The sequence below is a fragment of the Amblyomma mixtum genome, chromosome 2 (genome assembly GCF_055824585.1).
Source record: "Amblyomma mixtum isolate Tamu chromosome 2, ASM5582458v1, whole genome shotgun sequence".
Classification (NCBI taxonomy): domain Eukaryota; kingdom Metazoa; phylum Arthropoda; class Arachnida; order Ixodida; family Ixodidae; genus Amblyomma; species Amblyomma mixtum.
Genome location: NC_143013.1, coordinates 66255271 through 66269421, shown reverse-complemented (window position 1 = coordinate 66269421; position 14151 = coordinate 66255271). Strand labels below are relative to the sequence as shown.

Genomic DNA, 14151 nt, shown 5'->3' with positions numbered 1-14151 from the left:
ACGGCCAGCAACTGTAATCCAAATCTCGGACCGTCCACCAATTTCTTGGCGAATTGAGATGGAAGAAGCTTTGGCTGCCCTTAGTATTCAGGTTGCAGTACTGTTAACTCTTTCGCTACCGCAGAAAAAGGCACGATTTGGAGCAGACTGAAAGAAAAATTTTTTTCTCAAGAACTGATACACCCAGCACATATTGCAATGCATGAAATTGTAGCTTATTAGTTACACTTCTGAATGAAACAAATACCAGAGTTGTGTGTGCAAAAGTAAGTGAACATTTACTTGTGAAATTTGCTAAAAACACAAAAAAAGTATATAGCAAAAACAAAAATTACCGGCTGCACTAAGCCCGAACTTGATTAGAGGAAAACTGGAATATACACTGTTGCGCATGTTTATAGCTGTCATTATTCACAGTTTCAGCTATGAGAAAAATTTTCTGCACTTTCCATGGCTTGTCAAGTCAGGGGTCATGACTGTGGTGCCACTGTGAAGAGCAATCAGGGGTGAAGATGTGAAGCAGAGGTAGACTGACAAGTGCTTCACATAAGGTTTTATCTTTGTTCCTCCCTTATTCTCTGATAGCCAAGCTTGCAGTTTCTTCTTTTTTTCATTCTCTTCGGTTGGTTTTGAATGGATTCTATGAGAGGATTGGGGGCGTGGACTTCTTTTCCCTCATCATACCCGAAGATTTCTTGAATGAGCTGTTCCCTGAAAGCCAGCTGATAAAATTTGGCATTTTAGGCAAGCTCTAAAACATCAGGATCGATGAAATAAGTTTTATCGATGTGGTTCAAAAGCCAGGACACTTTCGAAGTGTTGCCAATAGAAGCTGCCGTCACTGAATCATCTGGGTCCGTTATGTGCAAAAAACAAACAAACAAAAAGCGAAAAACCAATTTTGAGAAATGATTTTTGATGGCAGAAGGCCAGAATAGATTATTCTGGTATTTCAGTACAGATACAGTCGTGGCAGGTCAACAATTGCAATGTATGTGTTGATTCCAATGAACATCAGAGTCTCCAACAGATTCACGTCTTCCCATGAGCCGTCACGCCGAATTTGCTGAAAATCTTCATCCATGCATACTTATTAGTGTTTCCGTACACGGTCTTCATCATTTCCGCAGCGGTGTGCCGATATGGACACTTAGCTGTCGTCTCGGTTGAAAAACGCGACGCGACCTTGAGCATTTGGCAAACTGTCTTCGCCATACATTGTCAAGACCCTGAAGCACAAAAATAAACCACTGTCATCAATTACAAACCGTATGCACCGCAGAAAACACAGCGAACGAAAAAAGAACTTACATGCAAGTACGCGCTGATGTTCCAGGCTCCGGAGGCGAAGTCTCGCTGTCGAAACCGAAATCCGACGTTTGTCCATTGTTGCCCGACTAATAACCGCTGCTTTCGTCGCAAAAAACGAAACCGAAACCGACCGACGAGCTCGGTGTCGGCTTTCGCTTTCGAGGAGCGCGCGGCGACGCGGACGCCATTTTCTCCGGCTGACGCTGCTGCGGCCCTTCAAAGTTTTACTTTTCACGGTGCCCCCTCATGTCAAAACACTGAAACCAAGGCTGCAGTCGAAAGAGCAGTTGTTGAGCTCGCTAACTAGATGGCGGAGCACGTCCACAACGCTCCAAAATGAGCTTTTTTGCGCGGGTGATTTGAATCGATCATATGCGAACGATGCCTATGGCGCGGTAGCGAAAAAGTTAAAGGCTGGCTTCTGATTTTTTGCAGTCAGCATGTTGTGGAGTGAGGCTCATGTTAGTGACTTGTCGGATCCACTTCTAACGCTAAAACTTGACACGATGCCGAGTGCCGGGGCATGAGCACCCGTGTTTATTTGTGCGCTCTATTTATAGATGCCACAGGTGAGGGTAAGTACCTCCTCTCCTAGAGAGACGCAGTATCTTTCTTTCTGGAGACACACTGTATGCGCAAGCCTGTGGTTTCCGGGTTGATGACTCATCTATCGATGCATTCTCCTCTATCTGAGAAAGACAGGGAAAAAAAATGTAAACGAAAATTGAATGGCAGCATTGCACACTTCTGTTCGATAGTCAAGCCACTTTCATGAAATCTTGGTTGTACTGGAGCTATGGAGGTGACGCACAACCGTGTTGAAGTTAGAACGTCTGACGCCTGTGGTGCAAGTGAGGGGTAGTGCATTTTTGGAAGTGCTTGCTTCCGCGTGCTTCTTCCCGTGGGTTCCGGCTCATTGTTGCCCATAGAAACGGTCTGTTTTTACTTCGTGGGGTGCTACATTTGTTCATGACATGACCTGTGGCCACATCACACTGTCTGGTATCGTGACCCATTGTGGCGTGGGCATGAGGAAAGCATTACTCTGATATAGCGCAGGTACTGTCTAATATTATGTAGAGAGCAGTGCTGTTCGCAAGTTCACGGATTTTACGGACACATAGATTATTCAGACCATTTTCCAGGTCTCGCCTTGTACGAAAAATCCGTCGGTGACTGTCGTCCAAATCGCAAACCGTCCACCAGTTGCTTGGCAAATTAATGCAAATGAAAGAAGCTCTGTCTACCCTTAGCATTCAAACTGCGGTACAACTAAACTTCCGGGATTAAGTCCGGGATTTTTCGTTGCATCCAGGTTTTCATTATATGCCGTTTTTGCAAGAAGACTCGAAAGGACAATGCAGAACAGAAACCAGAATAAGAAATAAGTGTAGGTGAAATCACCCTGGAAATGTTTGCAGAAAACCCTGTTACTATAAGTCATAAATAAGGAGAAACGTTTCGCAATCTCGCTAATAGCGCAACTGCGGCAGCAGCCTTCACCACTTTTGCTCCAGCTCGTGCAACACCGCTACAAGTTGGGTGGGGAAAATGAGGAAGGCAGGGTCACTGCGACTGGCTGTAGAGGCACGAGCTTCTTCCCGCATGTTCCCTCTCATCGTCTACCCGTCGCTATTGCCTGCGAAACACTCTTCGCCTTGCGTCGCCAGTGCTCTCCATCCCCGCTCCCGACACGCGAGTTTTCACTGCTGAAATCGCATGAGCAACTACACAGCGGCAGTGGGTGCACACTGCTCTTACAGCTTCTTTTTTGCTACGCCCTATTATTTTTCACTGCTTTTGGGCATGAACTGGTGTAGGGCCACATGGCATGACATTCCAAAAGCGAAAGCAGCGGAGATGCGCCAATAGTGCTGAAGCGCAACACATTGTGTCAACTGCAGCTACTCATTGCAATCGTAGACATTCCTTTCATGAAAGTTCATGCTTGATCGTCGTGAAACCTCTCTGCTAAATTTCGTAACTCGGTACAAGCTAACAGATAGTCGGCGCAGCGTGTTCGTTATATAAAGGTCAACCGCCACTACAACTTCATTACATGTAGGTCTCAAATACATGCGCTTCAGTGGGGGTGACGATGGGAAATTGAGAAACTTCGTAATATGAGGAATTCGTTACATGCAGCTTCATTACATCCACGCTTAACGGTATTCCTAAAGGCTGGCTGCTGATTCTTGCAGTCAGCATGCTGTAAAGTAAGGTACAATGTTACTGTATTGTTCACTTCGAACGAAAAACATGAGACGATTCTGGATGAAGGGGAATGAATGCCCATTGTTTATTGCATGCTCTGTTTATAGCTGCTACGGGCGAGGGTAAGTGCCTACTCTCCCAGAGAGACGTAATATCTTTTTCTGGAGAGGCATTGTACATGGCCCCGTGGTTTCCATGTCAATTTTTCATCTATTGATACATTCTCCTTCATCTGAGAAAGACGACTGCATTGGAAGCGGGACAGTTGCAACGTCTGGTGCGGTTCAGACAACGCATGATGCCCGCGGTGCAGATGAGGGGGGGGGGGGAAGGGGGGGGGTGCATTCGGAGGTGCTTGCTTCCCATGGGTTCCATCTCTGTTTTCGCAATTGTCATTGCCCATGGAAACAGTCTGTTCAGTCTGTTTTTGCTTCCGCGGTGCTTGCATTTGTTCACATAATGACCTGAGGCCACATCACACTGGCTGATACCGTGACACGAGATGGTGCAGACATGACAAAAGCATCACTGTGGCTCAGGTACTGTATAATATTGTTGTTTGTTGACGGAAGTTAGGAGAAACAGTGTTCGCCGTTCTTAAAGCTAGAGAAAGGTGTGTTTTTTTTTTTTTAGTTATGGATTTTATGGACTGTTAGATTATTTTCCAAGTCCCGTTGAGCCCGAAAAATTTGTCAGCGAATGTAATCCAAATCTCAAACCATCCAGCAATTTCTTGGTGAATTAATTAAGATGAAAGAAGCTTTGGGTACCCTTGGCATTAAAATTGTGATGTTCCTAAAGGCTGGCTGCGGATTTTTGCAGTCAGCACACTGTGAAGTGAGGTGCATGTTATTAATGCGAAAGCATTATTAGACTATGTTGGCGGCTTTCTCTCATTGAAACCGTGTCCGCAGCGATTGTGGGAAACTGTGAAGAGATATCGTCTCAAAAGTGGTTATAATCGAAGGAGGACGATGTGAGGATGCGGCACAAAAATTTTGGTGTCGATCGGATCATTAGTTAATTAATTAGAGCCAAAAAAGTGACCAAAAGTGGGCGTGTTCGGGCTGGGAGTGGCACAAAATTTGAATCGTCAGAAGTGCGGTACCACGTGACGTACCACATGATTGGCCCACGTAGCCGGAAAGGCGGGCAGAGCCAACGTGCGTCGCTTGAATAAAGCGCGGTGGATTTGGGCGAATTGCAGATTCTCTCAGTCAGATGATTACACAATGGATGAGAGATCGTTTAGTGATTGATGAGTAGCTGTTGAGTGATCGATGAGTCGCTGATGAGTGATCGATGAGTCGCTGATGAGTGATAGATGAGTAGCTGGTAAGTGATCGATAAGCCACTTAAATGGACAACTGTATGTGCGATATAAAAAGAGGCATTTATTAGCAAAGAGAGGCAACGAGTGCAAGGAGGCGTCAATGCTTTCGCATTGCTCCAGTGTGGTTTCCGCAGTGCCCTCTTAACGTTTTTTTATTGTCCACTTCGAACGCTAAAACATGACACAGCGCCGGTTGCAGGTTAATGAACCTCGGCATCTTATTTTGCGCTCTATTTATAGATGCTACGGGTGAAGGTAAGTACCTCCTCTCCAAGAGAGATGCAATATCTTTCTGTAATGTTTTTTAGAGGTGTCTGCCACGGTGGCTCAGTGGTTAAGGCGCTCGTCTACTGAGCCTGAGTAGCCGGGGGTGTGTTTTGATGGAGGTGAAACGCAGAGGGCGCCCATGTGCTGTGGGATGTCAGTGCTGGTAAAGATCCCCAGGTGGTCGAAATTATTTTGGAGACCTCCACTACGGCACCTCTTTCTTCTTTCACTCCCTCCTTTATCTCTTCCCTTACTGTGCAGTTCAGGTGTCCTCCGAGATGTGTGAGGCAGTTACTGCATCATTTCCTTTCCTCAAAAACCAATTTTTTTTTTAGGGAAATCCCCAAGGTGAAGTTCATTGTAATATGGGAGTAATTACTCTGTAGCATCCACCAAGCCCAACCATATGGCTACAAAGGAAAGCTATAAAGCTTCCACAGAAACTTCATAGTTGAGGGGGGACGAGGGTCTTAAAACTAACTTTTTTATTTATGGCTAGAATCTCATGAAATTTTGCACACAGATGCATTTTTCTCTTCTGATTCCAAATATGCAATCATAATTGAGCTGGTGGTCTTAGATCTTACGAAGTCCAGAATGTAATTAGGTAATTTCTTACGCAGCTTTAATGAACTTTCTCATTGGAATTTGTTGCTTTTATTTACATGAATTGATAGCCAGAGAGTTTCCATACCCGATGACATTCTTCGTTTTTCTCTAAAGGCATGTCATCCTGACGTACTATGTCGAGAGTAAGAGGTCACACTATTTTACACTGCAACTCGTTAAGCTAATTGTAAATTGCTATTTATACGTGGCCTAAACAAAAAATGTAAGAATGTCATCGGCTATGGGAATTTGCTGGCTATCAATTCATGTAATTAACAGCAACAAAATGCAATGAGAAAGTTCATTAAAGCTGCGAAAGAAATTATCTGATTACACTCTAGAATTTAAGAACTTTTGATCTAAGACCGCAAGCCCAATTATGACTACATTTTTGAAATCAGAAGAGAAAAATGCATCTGTGTGCAAAATATCATGACATTCTAGCCACAAATAAAAAGGTCTGTTTTAAGACCCTCGTCCCCCCTTAAAGAAAAGTTCCTTCCGATCCCCGACGCATTGTGTGCACATGACCCTTGGTTTTGGGATCGATAATTCGTCTAATGGATACATCCTGCTTCGTTTGAAAAAGAAAAGTAAAATTGAATGGTGGCATCGCGCACTCCTTTTCCATAATCGATTTTCAAATCTTCGCTATAAAACATGCCACGACCCCGGGTGCAGGAAAATGAATGTCTGCGTTTATTGTGCGGTTTGTTTATAGCTGCTGCTGACGAGAGTAAGTACCTGCTCTCCCAGAGAGATGCAGTATGTTCCTCTGTGGAGCCTAATCGTATGCGCATGGCCTGTGGTTTCTGGTTCGATGATTCATCTGCTGGTACTGCACATGTACAGTCGGGGCCAAAAGTCTCCGGACCACGTGTTCCTCAAACGAAGCTTATAGCTCTACTATCAGACAGCGGCTGGAGACCGCAGTTGTGGAGATGAAAGAACAAAAATTTAACTTTTACCTCCACAAGTGTGGTCTCCAGCCGCCGACTAATAGCAGAGCTATCGGCTTCGTTAGAGGAACACATGGTCCGGAGACTTTTGTCCCTGACTGTATGGTCGCAGAGGGCAAGGGCTGCCACAGTGCCAGAGATAATTGTCTCAAGGGTGCCGACAGCTGACTGCACAATTATGGTAATATTGCCTGATGTCTTGCCTTGCAATTTTTTCCCCTGGGCGAGAAATTTTGTGTTGAAGAACAACACTCAAGCATGAAAGGCATACAGTCTGGGTAGTTGTGATAGAGTGTTTCACTTCGGTTCGTTTGCAGTACAGTCGACTGATTTTTTGGATTTTTCGGATTCTGTATAGAGACTGCGAAAAGTCCTAAAAATTGGGCAGTCGAAAAAATCAGTTCTCTCCGTAAAAATCACTTTGTCAACTTTTGAATTGCTTGTATGGTATATAAAGGGGTCAGCAGTTATGTGCACATTCCGATGCTTTACATGACATTAAACACCGCCGCGCGTTGCCTGTAATGCCATTGGCATATTGCGACGAACGCGCAGGCTAGGGCAAAGTCCAGATGCGAAAGCGAACCCAGCGCTGTGGGTACTGCGCTGTGCTCACTGTACGGAGTCTTAGTATAAAGCATCCTTATAAGCTTTAAGAAATGAATAAAGTTTTGTCTTATGGTTTCTTTGCTTGGGTAATAATGGATTCTACACCAGTGTTGCTGTAACATTGGCATAAATCTGCCATGCTTATTTTATAAATTTTTGGTTGAAGCATTAGATATCCTGGTACACTTAACAGAAGTAAAAAAATATGGGCATGGTCCCAATAAGGTATTCATGGTTAATGATGGGTGTCAAGCTTTTTTTTTTTTTTTTTTCGATGTGTGTGTTGGGGGAGGATGCCAGAAAACTTTGTTGCTTGGGCAGTGGAGGGTAAAAAAAATTGCTAAAAGCTGTATGTCTCTTGACACTTTTGGGGAAAGGGAAGTGATCCTGGTATGTGTGCAAATTCTTGCTTTTGCTTGGATTGCAGGCAAGGCAAACCCACAGAACTTGGGAGCGCCGCCCGCTGTTCCTCCAAGGGTCTCTCCAGGAAACGTATGTTGCCAGAGCTTTTGATCAGTAACGCATCTCGTTCTCAAACTGAGAAAACTTGGGTCCTCTTCTGGCCTGGGCAGTCCTGTTTCTAGATGCAAAGTGCTTCAGAAGTGATGTTCTGAAAGCTTTAAAAAAGCAAATTTAGCTAGAAAGGAATTAAAGATTACAGGCGTATGCAGAGCCTGTTTGTCTTCGAGTTCATCCAAGACACACTCTAGGTGTCTTTCAGTGTCAGATAGAGTTGCTGCGGCATCGAAACAATGTTTTAGGTGGTGGAACATTGGAGTAGCGTAGCGATTACGTCATTCACCACCAGACAGTGCTAACTAAGCTGCTGGTTTCAAGGTTTGTTAGTGTGGCAACCAGCAGCTGCTAAGCTGTCAACCGCTAAGCATTATCTCGCTCATATAACCACTGCCAGTAACGACAGACTTTTTTTCTTTTTTGCTTTGGTAGTGGTTCTGACATGTTTGTTGTTGGTTCTGACATGGTTCTTAGGAAGAAAAAGAAAAAGAAGACGCTCCAGAGGCTGTAAGTATTGTGTGGAGCTTGCCACTTTTGCCACATGCAACAGCTGGCACATTGAAACACATTCAGTCAGGTGACCATTTTAGCTGTAAAGGTGTTTTTTTACATGCATCAAACTAGCTGCAGCAGGATGCGGCCATCGAAGCGGCCAGTTTGCCACTAAACATAAACAGTAGCAGCCTCCACCTTGGCAGGTGCGACGGCAGGGATCTTTGTCTTGACCGCGATCTGTTGCTTTGTTTTGTTTACCGTGTTGTGAGTGCTGCTGTGCGTATGCCTTGTGTGCCAGAATCGGGGCGTGCTCTTTCAGGCAACAAAGAGCTTCACGGGAGACATCCCTCGGGCACTGGACTTTGCCGACTTTGACCACTTTGCTGAATCGCGCAGCGAGGTTACAAGTGGTCCAATTCAGCAGCTTCAGGTGATCTGAGCTTCATTATCTAACCATCCCCCCCCCCCCCCCCCCCCCTTTGTCCTCATGCCCTTTCTTGTGTACGCCTGTTTGTTGGCTTCTAATGCCACATTTCTTGCTAGGGGGCCCTAGGAAAATGGCTAAGCATTTTCTTTTCACAAAGCAAACCTCACTGCCTTCACTGCTGCCCTATCGTTACTGCAGTCTTCTCCTCTAGGCCTACATAAGAGTGGCCTCCTCCTTTTTGCCATGCTGTTAAAAGAAGAGAATTGCTTAGTGGAGCGTCATCTTTCGAAGTTTTCATTTGTTGGTTTTGTCAACAAAGCTGAGATGCAGTTTCTCTGTCTCTCTCCTCTTCCCCTTGCCCTCCTCCCAACAGCCTGGTGCGTTTGAGGTGTACAAGAAGCCTTCGGCTGAACAGAGTAAGCATGGAGTCCTTTGCTTTGTTGCAGTCGTAGTTGACTGGAACCGTTCTTTGTACATTCGTGATGTGTGTCGTCTTGCGGTTTGATCTACACCTTCATTCTCTTGTTAAAGGGCAACTGCAGCACTTTTTTGAGAATTTCGCGATATTCAAGGATTCAAATGTATATAGTCTGTAGGTAAAGCATGCCAAGTGTTTTTGCACTAGTATTTAAAATAGTGACGTTATCGACGATTGAATTTCGCGCTTCTCCTCAATGCACCGGAGGAGTGGTGCAGAGAAAATCAGCGTGACGTCACGGAAGGTATGATTTCAAATTACCGCTGTCGTCAGCCACTTGCTGCCCTGACTTGTTAGGCGCTGCCAAACAACTCTCGGCAGGGCTCGCCTTCGGCGGCGTTGATTTTTTCCCTTTAAAGCAGGCGTTTGTGCGTTGTAAATGTACCGATACCTTCGATGACGTCATCATGCGCCCCCCACTTGGCGTTGTGCGCTGCGGAGAAGCTTGAAGGGCTTCCGGATTTTAATCGGCGATTACTTCACTATTTCAAGTGCTAGCCCAAAAAGACTTCGCATGCTTTACCTCCAAGTTTCACAAATTCGACCCTCTTAAGCACGTTGATTTCTAAAACCAATGCAGTTTCCCTTTAAAGGAGCTGACCACTGACCAAAACATATCATGAGATTATAGTGTAACTGAAAAGACCTTGCCTCATATTGTAAGGATTGAGCATTCCAGTATCCAAGAAACACGGATTTATAATTTTATTTTGTCACTGAAAATCACATAAAACAAACTTAATTGCTATCTTGCGGTGAAACCGTTTGTGGTGAAACTGATTTGTTTTAAGTTGACAGTGTCTTCTTTTCGTTCCGCAGTGTTCGTCATGTTTTATCGTTTACACTCTCTCCATGGCGTCCTTTGATGAAAAGCAACACTCCGTTCACTGGTTATGTGCTTTTAGCTTCTGTCACTAGATGGCTGCACTGTGTTTTGAATTTCTTTGATGAAGTGATAACCACAGTCCACTAAAACTTATGTCGACGAGACATACTTCACTGTGCCATAAAGCTTTGGGTGTGGAAACGGAATTGATACTACTCTATGCTAAGAGTGTCTAATTGCTGTCTGGTGGGTGAGGTTTCTGTAAGCTTCCACTTCTGCCAGCCAGCACCATAGCACTCACTGATCATGATTTCCAGCATGGGGAAAACGGGCGCATGCACTTACCTAAAAATTTTCGCCAAAAACCTTCTACGGGGTTTGTAACAAAACCATTATGGCAAAAAGAAAAATCGAATGCTTATAATTCAGTGGTCGGTCCCTGTAATTGTGGGCACTGCAAGGTAGTTTGTTGTTGGTCTCAAGTTGCTGGGGGGAAAAAAAGTCTCGCTTCTTATCGACAATGGGCTCTTTTTCGTCCACAGTGTTGGCGTCACCATATTCGTCGGAGTCGGAGTATTCCGATGAGGTATGAACTTTTTTTTACTTTCCACAGTCCTGTCCTCATGCAGTGTGGAACCTGAATAGTTAGAACTCTGTTAACTACTGACAGACAGTTTAAACCTACACCAGGGTCCTGCCAAAATGGTGCGTCTCTTATAGGTGAAAACCCCGTTATTCTCACTCGACTCGAAATGGTCAACTGTACAAAACTGCCGGTGTTGCATCTAACTTCGCCACGTGCATGCATGTGCTGCAGTGCGCAACTGTCGAATGCTGAGAACAACCACCTGCATAGGCCGTGTCCACGCCAACCGTCCATCCAGTGCGGGTAGATGCACCTTCAAGGGATGCTCATAATGGGACAGATGTGAGAGAGATGAAGGCGGCCATGCTCTAGCAGGCCTGAAACAACGAATGTGCTGTGCCAATGTTGGCACTTGAGACCTGAGGACCAATCTGAAAGCCGCTTATACATTACTGTTGACTCTTTCTAAGAGGGAGGCAAGGCAGGTACAGTCAAACCCTCATTATAGTAAACAGGTAAAAAGTCATATAATTGTATAACTATAGTATAATATAAGTGAAAATAATCACATATAATAGCAATAATATAATATATAAATATTAATATAAATAATATAATAGTAATAGCATATATAAAAATTTGTAATATAAAATTTAGCCAAAAACTCACACAGAAGAAGCACAATTTACTCAGGGAAAGGAGGCCAACTAAGAGACATTTTTCGATGTTCTAGCGCTGTTTAGAAGCTGCTCATGGAAATTTTGGAGGTCATGAAAAACCAGGCGCCGAACGCCAGTTAGGTTGACTTCCCCGCACAACACCGCCAGCACACGGCGATGCCAGGTCAGTGCCGGGTAGGGTGGCTTCTCCGCATTACAGTGGTGTCACATCAAAATAACACATCAGGGCGAAAGCTTTCGCCGTTTTCACCACATCTGTGAAAGCCAATATAAGACAGCTCTGCAGTATGGGTGATGACAATAAGTGCGATAAGTTTTTCACCACCACCGTCGACTTCAGCACAGGATGGCTACTGTGAGCCATGCAGCTGGTTCCAAGTGTTCGCACTGCGATACCTTGTGTGGCACTACTAGAAAGTCCGAGATAGTGCGAACCGTATCGCAAAAACTTGCCATGCCACCATCAGTCACTTGTGCTGTGAGGCAAAGTCTTTACCACCTGCCATCCAAGCGGGCACAGCTTGAAACGCTTGACAATTCAATACTTTACAGTAAACAGCATTTGACATGTAAAGTAAGAATTGCATGGGTTTGTTAAAAACATTTAAGTGCAGTTTGATGTGGCCAATAATTTGTATAATACCTGTTCTTTATATTGAGGTTTGGCTCAAGAAGAGAATAAAGATGAAAAGGTTGGGACCTTGTAGAGTGTCGTTGCGAGTCCACAGTGTCCACTTCGGAGACCACCATCATCCTTTACCTCTCATATTCTTGGTGCAGCCATGTGCTCCCCTCAAGCTTCACTGCTTCCTGTCCGTGTGCTTGGTATGAAGGGATGTGGCTAAAAAGAGCTACATCAGTTATAACAGCTGAGGCTCGCGCTGCTGAAGACACACGGCAATCACACCGGCATGCATTGCCACATGGGTAGCTGCTACTGTGCAGCAAGTTCAGGATAGTGTCATCACCGTCGTTTAAGGTTTTGAACCTGCTTGATATGTGTGTGTATGTTTGAACTTCACAATCTGCAAGTGTTTTCAGGCATGCCAGCTTGCTACTTCCGTGGTTGTTTTGGCGTCTTGTAAGCATGGCTTGCTGCTGGTCAGAATTGGCTGTGTGGATTTCTGCTTCACTGTTTCCATTGCTATCATTGATTGCACCAAAAGTGATGTCAGTCTGAATGAGTTCGTTGCCTACTTTGGCAAAGGCCGCCTCACTAAGACCTCACCAAAGTTCTCCCTTCTTTTCTCTTCATCTTTCAGTTCCTTGATGACCTGGTAATGACAATTACCTCCTCTTGTGTGTGCATGTATTCTTGCATGTGTTCTTGCATGTGTTCTTGCATGTGTGCTTCGTTCTGTTATTAAAAATTCATTTGCCTGTAAGCACTATCGCAGGCACAACTTGTGGTACATTGTTTTGGACTAGTACATGGAGTGTGCATGCCGGGTTTTTTTTTTTTTTTAGTTTTTTTTCTTCAGTGGGTTATCAACTTTGAGCCGGTTACACATTGAGGTCCTTAGCTACAAAAAAAAAATCTATTGTCTGGAAATTCTGCTATCTACCCGAGAAGGAAGTTGCTTTTGTGCATCTAAGGCTAACATTACTAACAAGTGTTAGTAATCGATATTGTGGCTGAAACATTGCTCTTAAGACTTGAACCACATGATGTGGTTCAAGTTCAGGAATATTAACTCCTGATTTTAATGCTACAGGCAAGGCAAGTACAAATTAATTAGTATAGGTTTCTTTGGATGCGGGCAGCATTAAACATCTGTTGAGAAAAATTTTTTCTCCAAATTCACTCAAGTTCAGATGTGTAACACTAGCACCTCTGCTTTAACTGAAACAATTTTCCATGTTGCAATGAAATAGACCGTCTGTCTGCTTTTGTTCAAAGGGAAAACTTCAGTCCCAGGTGGTCGAAATTTCCGGAGCCCTTCACTACGGCGTCGCTCATAGCCTGAGTCGCTTTGGGACGTTAAACCCCATAAACCAAACCAAACCAACCTTCTAGATTTATAGATTAGTGGCCAAATGTTGCAGATATGTAACATTTGCTGGCAACAGCAGTCGGGTAAGCCAGAGTATTGCATAATCATGAAAGTGATCTTTGTCCAGAATTCTGGTAACTGCACTCAGCCAAGTGCCGGCCATGATTGGTTCATCATTTTCATGTGCAGTGGCATTTTCATACTCAAGCAGTGCAAAAATCTTCGGAGACCACACCGTGGCAAGTGCTGCTGAGAGAAAAGAATGCGAACTATCACTCACTTCACATACTGCCTAGTTGGCCTGCGTGAAGCAGTCATGCAGAGCAAATTCAGAAACACGAGCCAAGCGGAAGCCCTCCAGTTCGTTTGCACTCTTAACTTAGCCACTATATCTTGAGAGAGCGCTTTCAGCATGAAGGATGGTAAACTGTACTATGACACTATCTATTAAATATTGCAACTTCAAGGGCTATCTGGTTGATGGGCCAGGTAGGCCTGTCTTCGGTTGTGGGGACAAATGTCATGACCATCCTGCAATACCACGTACGCTGCATGGGAGTGAAAATTGTGGGCTTTGTAATTTCCTCTGCTATGCCGTCACCCTTTTTATGCGGAAAGCATGCTGCTAGTGGTCCCAAAGGTAACCTGTTAGTCTAGCCTAACCTCTTGTCTTCATTAATCTTTCCCTTTAATGTCCCACACTCCAAAGTAGCAAGGACTTTTGTAATGTTAAGTGCCGGGGCATATGCTTCCAGCGCTTGAACAAGCACAGGAAGCATGCATTTGTTTTGCACGGAGTGCTCAAAACTTCTGGCTCAAGGCTTGTTTGTCTAAATTGACATTGTTG

The 14151-nt window shown here is 44.5% G+C and overlaps 1 protein-coding gene across 3 annotated transcripts in view; it reads left to right on the top strand.

Moving 5' to 3' along the window:
• The window catches only part of Reps (RALBP1 associated Eps domain containing), a 58950-nt gene that overhangs the window by 36840 nt on the left and 7959 nt on the right, over window positions 1-14151 (top strand). For all 3 annotated transcript variants that reach the window (XM_089571758.1, XM_089571757.1, XM_089571756.1), the window contains 4 exons: window positions 7730-7794; window positions 8633-8743; window positions 9114-9156; window positions 10587-10630. In XM_089571758.1, coding sequence (XP_089427884.1) covers window positions 7730-7794; window positions 8633-8743; window positions 9114-9156; window positions 10587-10630 — 263 coding nt within the window. The remainder of the gene's footprint in view (window positions 1-7729; window positions 7795-8632; window positions 8744-9113; window positions 9157-10586; window positions 10631-14151) is intronic.